Below are 22482 nucleotides of genomic sequence, written 5' to 3' on the forward strand. Positions count from 1 at the left end.
GTGTCCAATCATCTCTGTCATCCCCTTCTGCTTGTGCCCTCCATCTTTCCCAACATCAGGGTCTTTTCCTGGGAGTCTTCTCATGAGGTAGTATTATTATCCCCCATATTGCAAATGGTGTGGGGAGACTGAGGCCACATACATTTAAAGCACACACAAAAAAGAAAATACTGGGAACCATAGTTTTTTTTAAAAAAAAGGGTATTGGGATCTGTAGCTCTGGGGGTAAACTACAGTTCCCAATATTCTTTGAATAAAAGCCATGTGCTTTAAATGTATGCAGCCAAGGGTAGTTTGCCCTAACACCATGTACAGTGGTACCTCTAGTTACGTACTTAATTAGTTCCAGAGGTCCGTTTTCATCCTGAAGCAAAGCACTATTTCTGGGTTAGCGGAGTCTGTAACCTGAAGCGTATGTAACCCGAGGTACCACTGCATTCATTCATTCATTGCAGTTATATACAGTGGTACCTTGGGTTACATACGCTTCAGGTTACAGACTCTGCTAACCCAGAAATAGTGCTTCAGGTTAAGAACTTTGCTTCAGGATAAGAACAGAAATCGTGCTTTGGCGGCGCGGCGGCAGCGGGAGACCCCATTAGCTAAAGTGGTGCTTCAGGTTAAGAACAGTTTCAGGTTAAGTACGGACCTCCGGAACGAATTAAGTACTTAACCCAAGGTACCACTGTACTGCCTTATTTATGTTGTTGTTGTTGTGTACTGTACTGAGTTCATGGCAGAGGTGATATTCAAATGGGATGCTAGCACTCCCTTTGCCGCTATGCTCCATGAGCCCTAAAAAAGGCTGTTCTTTGTTTTTGTGTTTACATGGGAGAGGCCATCTAATTTGATTTTCCCTTTCTATAAAAGGAGGGGAGAGGTTAGGTGTGAAAGAACCCTCTGTTCTGCAGAGATGGGCAGTGGAAATACGACAGGAAGAAGAGGAGGAGACAGGTCTGCTGTAATGGGATCAGCCTGTAACAGTGGGGAGTGGCAGCCTAGCCAGACCTTCAGCAGGCACTTTTTAAGAAGCCCAAAGCTGGAAAAGAAACAGAAAATGCCAGTGAAAATAACCACGGGGTTTTTTTTTGGAGCATGAAAGACAAAGGATATAAATATGGGCAGGGGGGTGGGGTAGCGGGGAAGACTACCAAAAGGGGAGGTATTAGAAAAGTTCATAAAACAATGGGTAGTGGTAAAGTTAATAAAATAATAACGTAAGAGCTTCGAGACCAGCCAGTGGAATTAGCGGCAGCGGATTCCGAACAAGAGAAAGAAAGGTCTTTAAATTATGCATATTTAACTGATGGAATTCACTGCCGCAGGATATGAGGGGGACGTGCCACTAGCTTAGATAGAAGGAAGATTCACTACAGAGGGGGGATTTGAACTTGGTAGTCCCTATCACACCGATCTCTCAGTCTGCCTCTGCAGAGAAGCAGTTTTGGCAACGGGTGTGGATGCAAAGGGGAAGGGGCTACTGCCTTATGCTTTCCTGACCTTGGGTGCGTTTTAGAAGCATCTGTTTATAGGCAAGGTAAGATATTTGGACTATTCATGCACCCTGCATTTAAAGCGCACACGCCCCAGAAGGAATCCTGGAAACTGTGGTTTAAAGGTGATGGGAATTGTAGCGCGGTGAGGGGTCCCCAGCGGTCTGATCCAGCCTTTCGCACACCTGGATCTGGCAGACGAAGTTTCCTCTCAGTACTTCTGTCTCCACCGCGTGCTGGGTGTCGGGGGCTTTCGCCGCTGGCTAAATCATTCCGGTGTTAAAGGCAGAGGCTCAGGACACGTTTTAAAAAAAAAGGTGGGGGGGGGAGGAAAGCAGGGAAATGCCATCTCTCGCGTGCCCAATTGGCTTACGGAACTCACTGCCACGTGGTTAAAGAGTAAAGCAAAATGCAGCGAGGGCTGGATCTCTCGACCGCGCGGGATAAATGAAACCTCCATGGTTAGGCGCAGCGTGCCTGCAAAACGCCTGTTGCTTTGAGCGCCGGGCCTGCAGGCCCTGCTGCTGCTGCTGAACCAGCGTCTTGCACGCATCTGGCTGGCCGCTTTGAGTAATGAGTAGCCGGGTTGAGAACCGTGAATCGTTTCTGTCTGAGTCAGCGGGAGGGGGGGGGGACGACGACCCTCCTTGCGGGTGTGTGTATCGTTGTGTACTTTTCGGCTCCCGGCAACAGCAATAACACAAAGTCCACTCTCCGCCTTCCCGGGTCTTCTCCCCTCGACCTCGCCCGCCTTCTCCTCCTCGCCGCCCCCGCCTCCTCTACTACCTCCCTGTCTCCGCCCACGGCCCACCCTCTCCCAACCTCCTGCCTGCTTGTCTGTGTGTGTGGGGTGGGGTGGGGGACTCGCCCCACCCCTCTCTCCTCCTGTCCCAGCCACGAGTCCCTCGCCTCGCCGTTTTCCCGTGATCAGACCAGAGCATCTTCTCCCAGCCTCGGCTGCTGCAACGTGCGTGCCCACCTACCTACCTTCAGGCTTCCTTCCAGACGTGCACTCTCCACCCCGCTCTGGAAGTAAGTCGCTTCTTCAGGAAAGTCAAGTCTTGGGTGCTGGAGGGAGGGAGACAGGCGCGCTGCTGCGCTGCGGGCGAAGGGGTTCGAGCCAGAATCCCTGGGTTCTCTGTAGGAGAAAGGGAAGGATACAGTGAAGAGAGAGAGAGAGTTGGGGAGGCGAAAGGAGGTTCCAGAGGGTTAAAACTAGGAGGGGGGGGGAGAAAAAGGGAACCCGCCCGGATTCCTGGTTCATTAGGAAAGTCCGTGGGAAGTTAAACCCAAGAAGCGCTGGGAGCCAGGATATTGTGGGGAGTGGGTGGATGGGAGCTTACTGGATTTCCCGAGGAATGGTGTGTATTCCAGCTTCTGCCAACTTGGGAAAAGGGCGTGACCGCCGTGAGATTTCCTTAGGATGCTGCTCTGTTTATGAACTTTTTGTGCATCACCATTTTTGGGGCACCACACCATGCCAATAACACCTCTCCCTCTTGATTTTTTTTTTAAGTGATCCACTTACTGTTTGTCGAAACAAACAAACAAAAATTCCTTCCAGTAGCACCTTAGAGACCAACTAAGTTTGTTATTGGTATGAGCTTTTGTGTGCATGCACACTTCTTCAGATACACTGAAACAGAAGTCACCAGACCCTTATATATAGTGTTTGGTTAGTTTTGAGGGGTAGGTGTGGCCGACTTGGAACTTAATGGGATTTGATTGATACATCTGATTCCACTTCCTCATTCCCTTAAAAATAGTAGCAATAATAGAAACAATGGAATGCCTTGTGAACCTAATTTTGGCAGCTGTTTGTGTGTAGGGATGCCAGGGCAGGGCATGTTGGCCTGGGTATGTTCTGGAAGGTGTGTCTATCGGTAAGAACAACAACAAGACTTTTAAGGTGCCACAGGGCTCTTTCAGTGAAACGCAATTCGCACCAGAAACACTTCAGGGGCAAAATAAAATAAACCATTAAAGGAAGAAGCCTGGCAAATAAATATACTCAAGTCCATGCAGAAGGGGAGGGTCAGTACCTTTGGTGGGGGATTTGCCATGCTCCTTCTGGGGTAGTATGTCCACCTTTGTTGCCAGAAGGCTTTTAGTCTATTATTAGCAAGGGAAGAAACCAAAGAGACCCATGGTTGTCTCTCTGGAACGCATGCAGGAAATTATTCCTGAGAGGTTGCAATCCCGAATACTCAAAAGCAAACCCCATTGGTCGCAGTGGGGCTTGTTTCTGCACAAACTGTATCAGATACGTCTCTATAATTCCCAGGTTTGTCCATGGGGTGCGGCCACAATGGGAGTGTTTGCATTTCTCAAGATGGAAGTCATGTTTCACAGCGTCTGTGTGCTGCATATGTCATGCATGATGCGTACAGCAGGATGGCTGTTTTCCCTCGATTGATAGCTTGTGCCATTTTGGGGGGAATACATGTGTGGTGTGCATTTGTGACAGTACTGCGTGCTTTGCAGTGTGAGAAAGCGTGCCTCGGAGTATGCAATGCATTTTTGTAAAGGAGACTTCACAAAAGCCTGCAGGCTGTTTTAATGCACAGTGACTTTTCTAGCCAGTGGATGCTGTTGCTAGCTACTTGTGGCACGGACTGAAGACCTGTAGCTCCACTTACACGCTTTAGTGCAAAAGAAAAACGCCTGGACTGACAGATTTTGGAACTAACTTTTTAAAATATTAACCTTTGGTTTTCTTCCATTCTCCTCCAGTTGCATGGAAAGATTCCTTTTTCAAATCTGGTGTCTTGATTTGCTGATCAATAAATTATCATGTTTGGAAAGTTATAGGATGAAATGTCCAGAACGTCTCATGGCTTTTAGTACTTAAAAAGGAGAGGTTCCCAGAGAGCCTTATTTATGCAAACCTCGAATCACCCCCCCCCCATCCCATACCCTCTTGATCTCTTTCACCTCATGAGATGCCTTGTCCAGAGAATCCCAAACTCCCAACCTTGTCTTCCCATTATACTCTCATCCTGCTCACGGGATTTGAGTTTTTCTGGACAATCTGGTCATGAAGACCTAGCTCTTTATTGTCCTTGGGTGGCAACTCTCCTACAGCTCGACCATTTCCCAGCCTCCTTATCTGAAGTGGGCAGGAGTGTGTGTGGGGGGGTGTCTGTCCTTCTGCCACATGTTTAGTTCCCTACCTTGGGCATTTCCTCCTTGTATGCTCAAGGTTTCTAGCTAAGAGTTAGCTAATACTTTCTTGATAATGATCTGTGTCACTTACTGGAACCGCAGAGCCATTTCTTCAGAGAGCCTTTTTAGAAGCATTAAAGAGCTGCGAGAGGTTACATCATGCTTCATTGCATATAGATAACGGATCATGTGAAGTTTTGCCTTAAATTGGGGGTGGGGAGCCTCAGGCATAAGGGTGAAATGTGGCCCTCAAGCATGGCCATAGCCAGGGGGAGCAGCTGCCCCCCGAATCAAGTAAATCAATAAAAATACTTAACTAACTGAGGTTCTGCCCTCCCCCCAACATAAATTCTGACCACGCCCATGCCCTCAAGTCTTCTCAGTCTGGTCCTCAAGGCTCTCTTGAGGCCACACCTTTCTCCTCAGGCTACACTCCACACCAGTCCTCCTCAAATGCTTTTTTGCCTGTCTTGAGATGTGTTCTTGAGGTGCACTAGTCCCTTTTACTTGCTTGGACGGGGAAGCTGGAAATGTCCTGCTTTGCATGCCTGGAATGTAGCCTAGTTTTCACATCCCTGAGCATCACATCCCATTTTCTGACCACACCCATCACTGGGATGCGGCCCCAGGGAGCCTCTCCTTGCAACAGTGTGGCCCTCAGCTGAGCAAGGCTCCTCAACCCTGCTTGAAAACACCCATTCTTTCATGGGTTTTGAGGGCAGCCTTAAGTAACCTGCTGCCCTCTCAGCTGCATCACATTTGCCAAATGGAGATTATAATCCGGTTCTTGTTCTTGGAAGAGCCTTCCACAACACTGCTGAGGTGCTTTAGTATTTTTAGCTGCATAAATCAGCTGATGGGGGGACTCAGTGTGTGATGGGCATGAGCTGCCTATGCCCGCTCTTTGAGCACGGCTGCCAGTGACATGCAACCCCCAGAAACATTGCAATAAGGCGATGCAGCCTTCAGCATAGAAAAAAGGTTAGCCACTCCCTGTTGTCCATGCGATGATAATGTAAAGAGCTCTGGGCACTCTTCCCTCTTTAAAGCCTTGAAAGCTGTAGTGGTGGATTTTTGATAATGCTCTTGGAATAATTTGGGATTGTATAGTCGCTCAGTTCATATGCACGGGGGAATAATATGGAATCTACTTTTTCAGGTTGCAGGTAGGGAGTAACATCTTAGGCTGCTGCTTTGGAGGGGGAAAATGGTCCTCTGCACACAGGAAACCAGCCTGCTAGGGTTAAACTCTCCACGAGGCACTAGTTTTCTAAATGCAGGGATGTGTGTGGCAGTGGCAAGTCCTTCCTTGCAGCCTGAAGTGGCACTGTCCAAGAAAGGTCCCCACCAGTGGCATAGCGTGGGTTGTCAGCACCCGGGGCAAGGCAAGTAATTTGCGCCCCCTAACCCGTGGATTTGCGCCCCCTAACCCTAACCCCCAGATGTTGCGCCCGGTGCGGCTGGCCCCCCCTGCACCCCCACGCTACGCCACTGGTCCCCACCCCCCTTGATTCTGCTCTTATGTATAAACTGGACCTGTGCATTACTGCTGGAAAACCGGGCAGGAAAGCGTCACAGAAACTGGTTCTCTCTCTTAATTCCCTGGCCCCCACTTTGGTCTCTTCCCCCAAATAACTGACATAGCTGCATTTGTCTGGGCAGGCTGGTTAGATTTTACTGGGCAACCCTACTTTTGTGGCACGACTTGCACAACTGCTTTGATTACCCCTTTGCCCAATCAGTGACCCAAATGCGAAGAGGGTGGGTAGCTCAGAAGAGGTTCTTGCGACATGCCAGGCAAGGTTTGAAACGCCTTTTTATTGTCGCCTCTCTCCTTCCACAGCTGCTTCCCTTCTCTTTCTGCCATTCCTCCCTTCCACCTCTTCGCCCACCCAAACCAGCATCTTGGCTAAAGGGACTCTGGCCTCCAAAACACAAACAAGGAAAGGAAGTTGTAGCTGCTGATGGAGGCGGGGTGGTGGTAGTGGGGGGAACTGTCCTCCGCTTCTAAAAGGGAGGGAAGGGAATTGTGATTTTTTGAGAGATGGCCCAGAAGGAAGACAGAGGAGATGGCTGTGATCCCAGTCAGAGCATTCCCCCCTCCCTTCCAGCTGGGAAGCAGCGCATGATTGAAACCAAATGTCCAACTTTGGGTAAAGCGGGATTTTCTCCTGGCCTTATATGGATAACAGTGCAAATGGCTCCCACCTCCCCACCCCCCACCTCCAGGCAAATATCTCTGCCTGCTGGCCATGCCTGGGCCCTTGCAGGAAATCCAGATGGGGAAGTGTCTTCCCCTGATGAAAGGCCAAGAGCAGTTCTGCCTTTGTCTGACAGACACACAGAGAGAGAATGTTGCTCCCAACGCCTCTAACCTAATTTTAACCCAGCTGAGATGCTTTTCCAGACCCTCCTCCCCTAGGAATTCCCATCTGCTCTCGCCCAGTTGTTTGGAAGTCACAGTTAGGACTGACCACTTTTTGCGTTGCCAAAAAAGAGGAAATGAAAAGAAATGCATCGCTAAAAATGGGATAAAAGGAAATGGAGCAGGTTTGCATAAGATTTGCATATACAGTGCTACCTCGGGTTACATACACTTCAGGTTACAGACGCTTCAGGTTACAGACTCCGCTAACCCAGAAATAGTACCTCCGGTTAAGAATTTTGCTCCAGGATGAGAACAGAAATCGTGCAGCAGTGTCGCGGCAGCAGCGGGAGGCCCCATTAGCTAAAGTGGTGCTTCAGGTTAAGAACAGTTTCAGGTTAAGAACAGACCTCCGGAAGGAATTAAGTACTTAACCCGAGGTACCACTGTATTGACTATTTGCTGATTTGTACATCTTGTTACAAAACATTGATATCCCAGCTTTCCTCCTAGGAGCTTAAGGTGGTGTGCACGGTTTCTCTCCCCCCACTTTCCAATTGCATCCTCCCCACAACCCTGTGATGTAGGCTGGTCTGAGAGATGTCTTGCCCTAGTGGGAAACTCTGTGGCCAGGTTGAGCTCCTCTGTGTCCTGCTCAGTCTGCTGTCCAGATGCTCACTGTTGATTTTTTAAAAAGAAATGAATTTTTGCATTGCATTTATTTATTGCATTGCATTTATTCTATTTTTATACGTGTTTATTTCTTTCTTTATCTTTAAACCAGACAGGACGTCTTCTGTAAAGCAGGATACCTGCTTATGCCTGCATAACACTGCTCTTAGTGGTTAAGGACCACGTGGGATGCCCTCAGTGGCAAAGGCTGGATTAGCCACACACCCCGCACCTTTTTGATGCTAATTTATTATTTGTTTATGTTTATGTATATTATTTATTTATGCTCATTTATTTTAAAACATTTATATGCCACCCTTTGCCATGGTAGATTTCAGGATGATGTGCAAAATCTAAAAGCTGAGCAATTCAATAATAATGAAAACAGGCGAAAGAGCAGGAAGCCAGGGGAGAAAACCTCAAAAGGGACTAATGCTAACATTTCAAATGCCTGGGTACATAATAATCTTTCTGCCTGGCGCCTAAAGGATACTGGTGTTGATGTCAGGCTACTTTATAGCCTTTTTTCTTCTTCCAAGGGAGAAGGAAAATAAATTCTTATCCCTTAAAACATATCCCTATGGTAACGTTCTGTGTGTTTTGTTCCCATTTCACTAAGCTTATGTTTGATCCCTAAAATTTAGGAAGAACTTCTCCTAAGTCCTTTGTAGCTAGACTTAACTGAAACAGGCTGAGGTACCAAGTGGGATACCTGTATGCTTAGCCCCACGAGAGACGAGGGGAGACTACAGAATCCTCCTTCCTCTGCATTGCAGTCATGATCCAAATTATCTTCATATCCTGTGGCTGCATTAGCTATTTTTCGAACAAACTCAGGAGATGCAACCTTGGCTCTCCCCATCGTCTTGTTTTGTCTTCAGGAGAACTTAACATTGAAGTAGTTTAAAAATAAATAAGAGTTATCTCGCTCTCTAACAACATGTCTGTGGTCTATAAAGATTCTGGGTTTTGTTTTTTTAAAAAAATACATCGCCCCACTTTTCATTTTTATAATTCAAGTACAGTTTGCCATGCTTTCACATCGGCATGTATTTTTTTCAAGAGACATGCAAAGATTTATACACATCTGTTGTGAGTGTTTTTGTATGCCATTTTACCCAAACAGGCTTTTTTTGCATATTGTTTTCATAGATATAAGCAATTTCTGTACATTTTTCTCTAATGTAATCTTTGTACGCTTTCCTTTTTACATGGTTATTTTTGGAACGGCGTTGCAAAATTAAGAGAAACATGAATTTCGAAAGATAGCTGTGCTCTGGTTTGTATATTTGTTTGGAGGAAGTGTGAATGCAGTGAAGCAAATGTATCCCCCCCCCCATGCAAAAGTAAAATATCACACACACACACACCCCTTTGCTCTCTAGTATCTGACCGTTTTTCCAAAATCGTTCTGGGGGACTTGAAAATGCAGTGGTTTTAAACCTGTCCTTCCTCTGAGAGAGTTCAGGATTAGGCATGTGGTCCCGCCCCCTTTATCCTTCACAAGAACCCTGTGAGGTAGGTTAGACTGCAGGACTATGACTTGCCAAGTGTTACTTTAGTGTACTTCTTGGATGAGTGAGGATTTTGAGCTGGGTCTCACTGATCTTAGGACCGCATTTTAACTGTGGCACCACACCAGTCGTCTAAAGGGCAGTGCTGTTGGCGCAATGGGTTCTGGAGTAGTCTTGGGACCCCCAACAAACGCATTGCTGAAGGCAAGCCCCTCTCCTAATAGCACACAATCACTAAGGGAGATTAGAAAGTCAGTTGAAAGCCAGATGGTGGGAAAGGCATGCTCTTTAACCATGCTGATTGGGAGTAGGAGAACAGGATGATTAAAACTCTTACATTATTTTGAGGGTGTATGCTTGAATTCCTGCCTGGGGAAGTGTCTTAAGTCAGTGGTGGAGCATCTCATTTGCAGGTAGGAGGGTTCCAGGTTGAATCCCTTGTATCTCCAGGTAGGACTGGGAGAACCCTGAAGAGCCTCTGCCAGTCAGTGGAATATTCAGTCAGTGGAATATTCAGCCAGATGGACCCAAAGAAGGCAGCTTTATATGCTGCCCACTTCTAAGTCCCCTCATTGGCAGCTTTTAACTGGATTTGGGGCGGCGTCGGTGGGGGAATTCTTCAACCTTTCCCCCCACATTTGCTTTTATGTTGGCCCTAACTGCTGCCGGTTTTGGTAGTTTTAAAGGTCTAAGTATTTTGTTACACCTTTTTTATGGACTCTTTGCAAGCCGCCTTGGAAGGGTTAGTACCCTAAAAGACAAATACACCCAATTAATAAATTTGAGGTGGCTTCTGGGTAGACCAGTGTATGTATATGAGAGAGAGAGTGAGAGAGGCTTAGCTAAGTGGCTGTGCCCAGCCTCTGCAAGCCTCGCCATGCCTGTGCACTGCTGACCCCTGTTGCGATTGCTGCTAACTTTCAAACACGCCAGCAGAATTGGCACAGACAGCACAATGATGGAAACGATAAGACCATGCAGCAAGAGCGACTACCTCTTTGAGGTGCTTCCTGTTGCACTTTCTGTGGTGATGCTCCGGATGTGAGAGGGCACGCCTTTTGGTAGTCCCCTTGCACTCTTCCCCCACATCTGCTTCCTCATTGTTCATGCATTGCTAAACAGTTTTGTTGTCCTGGTAACAGCCATGCTGATAAAACCCCCCAGCATTATTTTATACCACAAGCGTTTCCTACCTCAACCTTATTGAGGTCACTTCTTTCTTGCTGTAGGCGAGTGGTGGTTCTGAGGCTTGCAATATCTGGCCAGGCATCTGATACCGATCTGGATTCTCTGAAGTCAGCTCAGATATCTCTTTCGAACATTGGTGGATCACAATTTGTGTCTGGCATCATATATCCAGCTGCCATTGTTTATTTTGATAGACTCTAGGCACCTATTTAAAGATGTTAATCTCTCATTAATATTTATTCCATGGCAAGAGCAAAACTGTTGCTCTCTGCTTTGTGGGGGTGACCTCGGTTTCTATCATGAGAGAGGGGCAGTAACACTGTTGGGAACATACATGTCACAGATTGGGTAACAGGACGAGACAGGTATGTATTCCAGTTATATCCCATCCTTACTCCAAGGAGCTCAGGAATGGTGCACGTGGTCCTCTCACCAGGTTTTTTATTTTTATTAGACTCTTGTGGGCCCAAGTTTACTCAGTGAGTGGGGATTTGAACCTGAGTCTCCCCGGACCTAGTCTGACACTCTAACCACTACACCACACTGGCCTTCCAAGAGACAGCAACATCGAAGGCAGAGATGGAGAGCCAGTGGCCCTCCAGATGTTGTAGGGATCCAGACAGGGATGGAAGTGATGGGAGCCATACCCAGTAACATCTGGAGGGCCACAGGTTCCCCAACCCTGAAATAACGTGAATCAGTGAGTGTAATGAGATACTTTCCAGATCATCACCCTGACTACTGGGCCATGAGCTGCTCCATTGTAATCTTGCATTGTGTGTTTTGCATTCTTTCCCCTAGATCTTTGCACGATGCCGGTAACCCGCTCAAAGTCCGTGGGCAACACCTCCGCCTTGACCTCTCAGCTGGGCATTGTCCGTCTGCTGGAGGTCCTCTTCACATGTGTCACCTTCAGCCTGGTGGTCCACATCGACAAGTGGCATACCCGCAATGGCGACTGGTGCATGTTCTCGTGGTGCGCTTCCTTCGCCATCACTATTGTCATCTTGGTGGTGGAGTTTGCCGGCCTCCAGCACCGCATGCCAGTTTCCTGGAAGAACTTCCCCATCACATTTGCCATGTATGCCACCCTGATGTGCCTCTCGGCTTCCATCATCTACCCGGTCAGCTTCATTCAGAACCAAAATCTCTCCCGCAGTGAACGTCCGTACCTCATTTCTGCCACTGTGTTCTCATGCCTCTCCTTCTTGGCATACTCCACAGAGGTGGGCATAACCAAAGCCAAACCAGGAGAAGTCACTGGCTACATGGCCACCGTCCCTGGGCTGCTCAAGGTGGTGGAGACCTTTATTGCCTGCATCATCTTCGTCTTCATCAGCGATCCGGTTTCCTACGATAGACCAGAAGGTCTCCAGTGGTGCATGGCTGTCTACTGCATCTGTTTCATCCTCTCGCTGTTGGTCATCATCCTCTGCATTGGCGAATGCACTGGCTGGCTGCCGTGTCCGTTCAACAAGTTCCTCAGTGGCTATACGCTCTTGGCTGTGCTCATGTACGCAACAGCCACCATCATCTGGCCCATCTATAACTTCGACAGCAAGCATGGTGGCAAATCATCTCGACCCCCTAATTGCCGTTCAACCACAATGTGTAACTGGGACAAGCTTGTTGCTATAGCTGTCCTGACAGCCATCAATCTCCTGGTGTACGTGGCTGACCTGGTGTATTCCGCACGGCTGATATTCATCCAAGGGTAGAGAACAACTGGTGGCAACGAGAGTCAGGACAGAGAAGGTCAAGAAGGAGGGAGGATGTAAAGAGATGGGGAAGGGGAGCAGAAGGGGAAAGCAAAGGCATCTTTTTAAGCATTGCCTTCCCGTCTTTTTCCATGCTCTCACCCTCTTCTTTTTTGCTTTTTTCTCTTCCACTCTTTTCTTCCATTTTTCTTTCTTTCCATTTATCTTTTCACATTTTTACATTCCTCCTTCCCAGTTAACCTTTTTTGGTTTTGCCTTGTGCTTGACACTTGTTGCATGCTCAATCTTTTCTCCTCCCCCTCCCCGCTGTTTGCACAAGTGTGTCTGTTTCAAAAACTCACACGCTTCACGTTTCCCATGCTCATTCTGACCCCTTCATTCCCTGCCCTTTGCACAAGCGTCGTTTCCTTTTTGCATGCTTGTCCTTTGCCACTCCCTGTACATTTGCAAGGCGTGGCTAGCTAAGAGCTCCAATATTCAGGGTTTTGAGGGTGGTTCTGTTTGTTTTCTAATGGTGGTACTGGAGGTGCACATCCCTGTGAGGGGGGAATTACACTGGGGGCATTATCCTTGATTGAAGGAGATTGCCAGAATATTCCCATGTTGATCCCCGGCCAGATGTTTTTATATGAACACAAGACCTTCCTGCATTCTTCTTGCACAGTTCATCGACACCTCTTTCTTTTCCATTGCATGCATGCTCCTTCACCAGCCACGAAATCTTCCACCTTCATGACTGCTCTCTGTCCAGGCTGCCAGCTTGCATTTCTGATGGTTGCATGGGTGTGTGTGCGTGTTTGTAGGGAGAGAGGACCCTGGCTTACTCAAATGTGTATAACCAGCATCTTCTTTTCAAAGGGCAAGGGGATCCTGGTTCGGGGCTCAGAGGGCATTAAAAGTGCCGGAGCCTTGAGAGAACAGACCTCTCTGGTTGCAGACAGGAAGGGTTGAGAGATCTCTCCTTTAATTAACATATTTGCCTGGCAGTTTAAAAAAAGAAAAGTTTTTGATGAGCCTTAAAGGCATTGTCTCACTTTGCAAGATGTCACTTGGGGGCTGTTGGCTGCTAATGAACACAGATGCCTGAAAGGTAGTTGAGATGTGCTTGTAGAGGTCTCTGAAACAAAGGGGCAATTTGCTGCATGTGGCTTATGTCAGAACGCACAGGAGCTGCACAGAAGCAGGGCTGCACGGCCAGTTCTCCAAAAGTTGCCTCTGCCACCTCCATGGAGAGTTTATTCTATGGTTTATTCTTGTTGATGTCTGGGGAGTAAAGACTCATCCTGCTTGGTGAGAGATTAAAGGCAACGTGCTTGCTTCTGGTTGTTGGTTTTTGGTGACAGAAAGGCACACTGTTCTCAAAAGTGCTCGTGTGTGAGCTGTTGACCATCGCAGTGCCTTGAATCTCTAAAGGGGACTTCACTCCTCTGCATTCAGAAGTAGCCTCTAGTTGCCTTTAGCAAAATAAGCAGTATTTTCTTGGAGTTTGAAAGCAAAATGACTATTTGGGGGGCTTAAAGCCAACAATTTGCTATCCTGAAAAACAGCATCTATGCTGTAAAAGCGCCTTTAATTATTCACCCAAGGATTAAAAATCCTTGTCTGCAATGTTCTTAAAAGCAAAACATTACACTTAGGGCAATATTGTTCCTGAAAAATAAGCTTGCTTAATTATTATTTTTTACACTTCTTTGAAAACTGCCTTCTGTTGAGTGCCTAATAATCTGCTTTAAGTGTTCTTGCTGAGAAAAAAATAGCAAGATATTATTATGGGGGGGGGGGAGGTGGATAGAAAAAAATGAACATACATGTTCAGTGGAGTGTTAAATATGTTATTTTGCCTCTGTTTTGGTTGCTGAACCAGTATTTAAAAAGAGAATATATACCAGGGGACACATCCTGCAGCCTAAAAAGACAACAACGTTCTCTTCCCTTCTGCTCAGCACTAGAGTTTAGTTTCATGTACTTAAAAGAAATGAATTTACAATATTATTTTCATAATTTGCCTTTTTTATACTTCTAGATGTCATATAGCATAGAGACAGAAATATAGGCTCTCCCTGCTCCATTTTCACCCTAACTGCGGTGCTCTTGTTTGTGAATGTGTGGGTTTTTTTTAAAAAAAATGCAAGTAAATATATGTGTATAAAATAAAGGAGCAATGATATAATAAACAGTGGTGATTCCTCTTTCTTTTGTGTCTGCAAAGAAGCTCACAATACATTCAGACATTTAGTGTTGGAGCAACTGGGGTGGGTCTGTCTTCAGAGTTATATGGTGAAGCCTGTGTTGTTAGAGTGTTTGAACCTTGGAGACCAGGGTTCAAATCCTCCCTTGGCCATGAAGCTCAATGGGAGACCATGGACCAGTCACTCCCTCTCAGCCGAATCCACCTCACAGGATTGCCTTACATGGTTCTCCTCCCCTTTTCAACTTCACAACAACTCTGTGAGGCAGGCTAAGCTAAGAGATTTCATCTGGTATGGATTTTCCTAAACCCACTCCACCTTTACAAACACTGGCTCCCAGTACATTTCTGAGCACAATTCAAAGTGTTGGTGCTCACCTTTAAAGCCCTAAACGGCCTCGGCCCAGTATACCCAAAGGAGCATCTCCACCCCCACCCCATCGTTCAGCCCGGACACTGAGGTCCAGCTCCGAGGGCCTTCTGGCAGTTCCCTGCCTGTGAGAAGTGAGGTTACAGGGAACCAAGCAGAGGGCCTTCCCATCAGATGTCAAGGAAATAAACTATCTGACTTTTAGAAGACATCTGAGGGCAGCCCTGTTTAGGGAAGTTTTTAATGACTGATGTTTTAATGTATTTTTAATCTTTTGTTGGAAACCACCCAGAGTCCCTGGGGAAACCCAGCCAGATGGGTGGGGTATAAATAAATTATTATTATTATGACCAGCTACACTTACCTGCCGAAATGTCCTCTTCTATAGGAGCCGTTTCATCTTTTGCATTTCGTTGCTCTTAGCGTGAGGTCCTCAAGGGAACACCCACCAGCATCATGGCACTCTCAGGTGCCCTGCTGCTCTCTTAAATTTTCTTAATTGAGTTTATTTTATTTTTTACATGGGTTGCTTGAGTGGGTTGCCTGTTGTTGGGGGGTGGGAGTTGTGCCTGCTTGTTATTTTTTATTTTTTGGTCTCCATTTATTTGGTGTGTGTGTGTGTGTGTGTGTGTGTGTGTGTGTGTGTGTGTGTGTGTATTTGTGTGTTTTGCTTGTCATGGGTGGATTCTAAGAAGTGGGTATTTTGTAGTGCTCATCGCAGTTTCCAAATATGCTTTTTGGACACAAAACAAAACAGGTTGGGGCTCCTGCTCTGAGCAGAGTGATCTTCTGTCATTCTGCACCTGCAGTTACGTGAAGGAGCAGTGCTGGCATCTGGTAATGCTTGGACAGAATACAGGCCTACTTTGGGCCTCACCCTGGCCTGGCACTCTGCACCACAACAGGTGGCTATATCTGAGCAACCTTCCAGTTTCCCACAATTCCCCAGACCTAGCATTGCTAAGGCATTGTGGGGAATTAAATAAATGTGCCAGCACTGCAGGAAGTGCTGCCACTGTAGCCAGATAAATCTGCCAGGAACTACTGACAAAGAAGGAGCCCATCAGAGGACTCTGCCTGGAAATGCTCTGTGTGTGTGTGTGAGAGAGAGAGAGAGGGGGGGGGGCAGGCTAGGCTCTGAAAGTTACAGAGAAGGAGAATTTAGGTGAGTACATCTCAGTCCTTCAGCCTACTAACATGGCAGGGTCCACCTGTCAAGCATTCTTTCTGGAATACGCTTTGCACATTCAATAGAAACAAGGGGTAAAGCAAGGGGGTGGGGAACCTGTAGCCTGACAGATGTTGATGGACTACGACTCCCACCATGCTGCCTTCCCAAAGCTGGCTAAGTGAGGCACCAGTCTTTGGGAAGGAGGCACAAGGCTCCAGCAAGGTCCTACAGCACCTCCGATCTCCTCCCCAAAGCTGGCAAAGTGTTATCCAGGTTTTGGGAAGGAGGCAGGAGGACTCTAGGAACCCGTCAGGGCCCTCACACCTCCCTCGCAAAGCCCAGCGCCTCGCTTACCCAGTTCCAGGAAGGTAGCACAAGGAGTGGTGGTGGTGGGGCACCAAATGTTTCCGAGGGCCACCAAAAAATCTTTAACATGCGGACCCCAGGCCATGTGTTGCACTGCCCTGATCCAGAGGGCAACAGTTTTCTCATCTCCTGGGAAATCTGCCTGCTTGTGGGTTTCCAACACACACCTGCGTGTCCACTGTGAGGACAAGATGTTGGACTGGATAGGCCATTGGCCTGATCCTGCAGGTCTCTTCTGCGCTAAGCTACTTTAGCCTGTGGGCAGGGGTGGAATTGCATGCTTGAATGTGACTTCTTTTCATCGAGAAACCCCCTCCGGTCTCTGATACTCTGTTTTCCTGTAGGTGTGGAGTTCTGCCCCCAACTTGGGAGACTATTCAAACTTGCAACCTTGGGCCTGAATCAGAAAGTGGTATGGTCCATACACAGCTTTACCACTTGATTCTGGTGATGGTATGAACAGGACTTACAAACATGCTTCCCTTGTTTAGGGGACAGGACAGCAGTTTTCTTCTATGCTGGGTCACAGTCTGGCTGGCTAACCTTGTGAGCAGAGCAGGGTGGAGGGAAAAGGAACAATCTTGCTTGCAGTGGGAAGCGAAAAGCCTCTGGAGCTTGAGGTTAGTGCTGAGTTGGGAGAGAGAGAAGGAGCAGAGCACAGTGTCACCCGATGGAAATTCTCACTCACTCACTGAGGAGTTTCCGCTTTGGAAAGCTGACTGAACGCAGCTGTTGTTCACTGGATGTGCTGGGAGCATGGACAGAGTTAGCTGAGTGGCGGTGAAGAAAAGTACTGGCACGGTGGGCGTGTAGTTAATTGTGCAAAACCACTTTCACACATCTGGATCAAACTGTGCCTGTCCAATGTGTGGTCCTGCCTGGACTGCCTGTGTAACCCAGCCAGACACTGGAGGAAAACCCCAATTTTGGTGACCCTGGGCCAAAACTGCACACGCACACTCTCCTCTCCTCAGTACTAGGTCCGAGAGCCTTGTATGGGGCTGCCCACAACTTGGAGGCAGCTTTGTTGAGCAAGGAGGGATCTCTGGGTGAATGTTTCAATTCCAGGCGAATTGAAGGAGGCAGTGGTGCGTCCGCTCTTAAAGAAAACATCATTAGATCCTTTAGATCTATCCAATTACCGCCCAGTTTCGAATCTTCCGTTTCTGGGTAAGGTGATTGAGAGAGTGGTTGCTGAACAGCTTGGTGGGTTTCTGGATGAAACATCGGCTCTGGATCCACTCCAATCTGGCTTCCCCTCTGGACATGGGACCGAGACGGCTTTGGTCGCCCTAACAGATGATTTCCATAGGCAACTGGATCAAGGTGGGTTGGGGCTGCTGATTCTTTTAGACCTGTTAGCAGCCTTCGACATGGTCGATCATCAGGGACGCGGACTTATAAAAAATATTGGGGGGGCCCGGGAAAGCTCATGAATAATAAATAAGCTCATGAATATGCAAATAAAGTGGCTCCGGCCCTAAATAGGGCAAGCCACACCCCCCAGCTAGCCGATTGGCTGGCTGGGAGGTGTGGCCAGTCGGGATTCCCCTGTTCTCGCGGGGGCTGAAACCGCCAGGAGGAAGGAAATTCCCCCCGGCAGTGCCTTGGCAGTGGCGGTGGTGCTGCGAAGCAGCGAGGCAGGAGCCCCCGCCCCCGGGGATTCCCTAATCTCGCGGGGGACGGCCGGGGCTCTCCGACTAGGGCGCGCGGCTGGCTGGCTGGCTGGCGAGGGAGCAGGTGGGGAGGAGGCGGGGGACGGCGGCGGCACTCTGCTGGAAGGGCGCCCGAGATTATTGGGGGGGCTGAGCCCCCCAAAAATTTTTTTTGAGGAGGCTCGAGCCCCCTCAGGCCCCATGGAGTCGGCGCCTATGTCGATCATGAACTTCTGAACCACCGCCTCGCCAACGTGAGGATCCAGGGCACAGTCCTTCAGTTTCTCTCTGGTCAGAGACAGAGGGTGGCACTTGGGGGGGAACTGTGGTCGCGACACTCGTTGTGTGGAGTGCCACAGGGTGCGATACTCTCCCGGATGCTTTTCAACATCTTTATGCACCCCCTCGCCCAGCTTGTCCAGAGTTTTGGTTTGGGTTGCCATAAGTATGCTGATGACACCCAACTCTATCTGTTGATGGGTGGCCATCCTAACTCGGCCCCAGACACACTGATCAGATGTTTGGAAGCTGCGGCTGAATGGTTATGTGCTTTGGTCCTTTGGCTGGGTCGGGATGATATGGGATTGGGGGGGCAACCCCCATCTCTTGCGGGGGTGCAATTAGTGCCAGCACCGTCCATTAAGAGTTTGGGTGTAATCTTCGACACCTCCCTTTCCATGGAGGTGCAGATTGCAGGTATAACAAAGGCGGCATTTTTTCTCTCCACCAAGCTAAGCAGTTGGCTCCTTACCTCTCTCGCCCTGACCTAGCCACTCTGATCCATGCAACGGTCACCTCCAGACTGGATTATTGTAACTCACTCTACGTGGGGCTGCCCTTGAGACTGACCCAGAAACTCCAGCGGGTGCAGAATGCCGCAGCGAGACTCCTTACAGAGTCCTCGCCGCGGGATCACATTCACCCGGTGCTATACCAGCTGCACTGGCTCCTGGTGGAGTACAGGATCAGGTTTAAGGTGCTGGTTTTAACCTTTAAAGCCCTATACGGCCTAGGAACCTCATACCTATGGGACCGCCTCTCCTCGTATGTTCCACAGAGGACCTTACGGTCTTCAGACAAAAACATCTTGGAGGTCCCGGGCCACAGGGAGGTTAGGCTGGCCTCAACCAGAGCCTGGGCTTTTTTGGCTGTGGCCCTGATCTGGTGGAACGCTCTGTCACAAGAGACTAGGGCCCTGCGGGACTTGACATCTTTCTGCAGGGCTTGCAAGACAGAGCTGTTCCACCAGGCCTTTGGCCAAGGCACAGTCTGACCCCCCTGCTTTGGTAATCCTCACAGAACTCTAGCCCAATGGTTGCCATTAATTTGATTTTGAATTGATTTTAGAATGAATTGATTTTAGAATGCTGTGTTACTTTTATTGTTGTTAGCTGCTATGATTATTATGTCCGCCTCCGCCTCCCCCGAGGACTGTGCAAAGGATTCCTGCGGCTGCAGCTGCTTCCACTCCAGTGGCAAGTTCTGGCTCTGCCTCAGCCTTGGGATGAGGTCATCGTAATATGTGTGTGTGTGTGTTTTGTGTGTATATCTGGCAGGAATGTGTTTTCCCAATACTGTGGCTCGCCTTGAAGCTAAATCCACGCCCAGGCTGAGAGCCGGATCCAGGTCTATGGGTGTGGGTGAGGGAGAGGGAGACTCCTCATCGCTCCCATTGAGGAATAATACATAAGGAGTCTTCTATGTTTAGTCCTCGAACTCCGGCTGGCTGGGTGTGTCCAGCAGCTATTATTAGGCATTACCTCCCATTCACCATTTCCAGCTCATTCTCGATACTTATTTAGAATATTTATAGACTGCCATTAAGAAAAAAAACCCAAAACAAACATTTTTTTAAGAAGAGTAAAATTGGGCAAAAACAAAAAAAGCGCCCTCCTGAAACAGCTTAAGGTTTTCCCTAGAGTAGGGGTGTCTAATGTGTTTCAGCAGGAGGGCAGCATTCCCTGTCTTCATTAAGCATATTTAGGCGCCAGGCAAAAACATTCCTCTAATCCCAGGCCTTTGGCTAATTAAACAATCTATGGCCCCTTTAATGGGGAGATGGAGGCAGTGTTTTCCTTTTTTTAATATAGAAAAAAAGGTGAAGGTACAGTGGTACCTCAGGTTAAGTACTTAATTTGTTTTGGAGGTCCGTATTTAACCTGAAACTGTTCTTAACCTGAAGCACCAGTTTAACTATTGGGGCCTCCTGCTGCCGCCGTGCCGCCAGAACACGATTTCTGTTCTCATCCTGAAGCAAAGTTCTTAACCTGAAGCACTATTTCTGGGTTAGCGGAGTCTGTAACCTGAAGCGTATCTATCCTGAAGTGTATGTAACCCGAGGTACCACTGTACTTGCCATGAAGTTGCTACAGTAAGCGCCACACTTTTAACATGGGGGGGGGGCATGGGCGCAGCCAGGATTTTTATTAGGCGGGGCATGCCTTTTGTTGGGGGGGGTTGGAACCTCAGTTTGCTATGTATTTTTATTGATTGGGGGGCAGCTGCCCCTCCCTGGCTACGCCCATGGGGGTGCTGGTACTGCGTACCCTTGAGTACCCCCAGGGGGGGAAAGCACTGGTTGGGGATACTGTATTTGCTCATTACTATGGCATGTACAGGGGATGCAGGTGGCGCTGTGGGTTAAACCACAGAGCCTAGGACTTCCCAATCAGAAGGTCGGTGGTTCGAATCCCCGCGACAGGGTGAGCTCCTGTTGCTCAGTCTCTGCTCCTGCCAACCTAGCAGTTCGAAAGCACGTCAAAGTGCAAGTAGATAAATAGGTACCGTTCCGGCGGGAAGGTAAACGGCTGCTCTGGTTCGCCAGAAGCGGCTTAGTCATGCTGGCCACATGACCCAGAAGCTGTATGCCGGCTCCCTCGGCCAGTAAAGCGAGATGTGCACCACAACCCCAGAGTTGTCTGCGACTGGACCTAATGGTCAGGGGTCCCTTTACCTTTACCTATGGTATGTACAGGGCGAGTCTTTTAAAAGAGGCCCTGTGGAACATGTGTACTCTGTATCCACGGGGTCTCTTTTAAAGGACTCACCCTGTATTTTTGTGTTTTTATGTTGTAAACCACCCTGTGATCCTTGGATAAAGGGAGGTGTAAAAATCAAACAAATAAACAAAACCCGAAACCCTCTGAGGGGCACATGCCAGCAATGGCCATGGCCAAAGCCCAGCCCACCCTCCCCTCTCTCTCACCAGAGCAGATATACACATACAGATTTTGTTATTAGGCAGCTGGGGCTGATGGGAAAACTAGTTAAAAATGTCTGGAGGGCACCCAATTAGGGAAGGCCATTGCCTTTTGGCCTAGTGGCTTTTGAGAGCCCACATGCATCTTTCCAGCTAAAAGTCAGAAACAGAATGCTGGTCTAGAGAGTTCTTTGGTGCATCTAGATTACAGTTGCATGGACACCGTACATTTTTTAAAGTACACACATAGCCCCAGGATCCTGTGAACTGTAGCATACTATAATTCACAGCACCCTTAACAAACTTGCTGGGTTTGTTTTGGGTGGGGAAAATGTGCTTTAAATGTATGGCTGTGTACTAGACATTCTACGTGGGTGTAATCCTGCCCATTTTGGGGTGACCCCGCCCCCTTCTGTTTCAGCCCGCCCACCTCTGGCATGCAGACCTTGAAAGAGTAGCCATGAGGGAAGGAGGCCCTTGGGGTGAATAGTGTCCCTGCCACCTTCAGATCTAGAGCCAGCCATTAATTTTATGAGCTGATCACTAACTTTCAGCCTGGCCTACGTCATAGAGTTATGAAAGAGGTGGTGAGAAGAGAACCATATCTTTTGCCCCGAGTTTGTCCTTGAAGGAGGGGCAGGAGAAAAACGGTACTTTAGATTAGAATAATGTTTTGACCTAGAACAACTCTGATTTTTTTTTGGGGGGGGTAGCTCTCCTCCTGAAGCAAACCAGCATCTCCACCTTTGGCTTTGCTAAATTAAGGGCTTGCAAGACAGTGTTCCTCAACATTTTTGAGGACGAGCCAGTTCTCATGCACAGACTTGTTTTCATGCAGAAGAGATTTGGACTTCCCAAATTCCATTAACGGAGAAGGGGAGGATTCAGGAACATGGGCACAGCCTCAAATAGTGTGGTCCAGTTTGCACCTGTGATCTATGGCAGGAATGGGGAACCTTTGGTCTCTCACTTGTTCCTGAACTACAGCTCCCATCAGCCCTAGCAGGCATGGTCAATGGTCAGGGATGGTGGAAACTGCAGTTTAGTAACAGCTGGAGGGCCAAAGGTCTCTTGCACCTGATGTAGGGCTATACGCTTTAATAGATCTAATTTATAGCAATACTTACAGGTTAAAATGTGTCCTTCCACTAAACCAGCGTTTCCAAAACTTGGATCTCCAGCTGTTTTTGGATCACAGTTCCCATCGTCCCTTCTCACTGGTCTTGCTAGCTAGGGATAATGGGAGTTGTAGTCCAGAGACCCAAGTTTGGGAGGCGCTGCACTAAACTGTGGAGCAGGCGGCAAATGCTTTGGGGTAGGGCTAGTTTACTCATGGTCTCTGGGCTGAGCCTGACTCCCATGTCTCCAACTCAGAAGGAGACAAGAAGGAGATGAGCTGTTGCAATAGGGACAAGGTG

The 22482-nt window shown here is 48.2% G+C and overlaps 1 protein-coding gene across 1 annotated transcript; it reads left to right on the forward strand.

The window, feature by feature from the left end:
* Positions 1 to 2041: 2041 nt before the first annotated feature.
* Positions 2042 to 14289, forward strand: MYADM (myeloid associated differentiation marker). Its single transcript, XM_083473577.1, has 2 exons — positions 2042 to 2525; positions 11199 to 14289. The coding sequence occupies exon 2, from the start codon at positions 11210 to 11212 to the stop codon at positions 12113 to 12115; it is 906 nt and encodes a 301-aa protein (XP_083329703.1). The 5' UTR covers positions 2042 to 2525; positions 11199 to 11209; the 3' UTR covers positions 12116 to 14289.
* Positions 14290 to 22482: the final 8193 nt, after the last annotated feature.

This window comes from Podarcis liolepis (assembly GCF_965112155.1).
Source record: "Podarcis liolepis genome assembly, chromosome: 13".
NCBI lineage: Eukaryota > Metazoa > Chordata > Lepidosauria > Squamata > Lacertidae > Podarcis > Podarcis liolepis.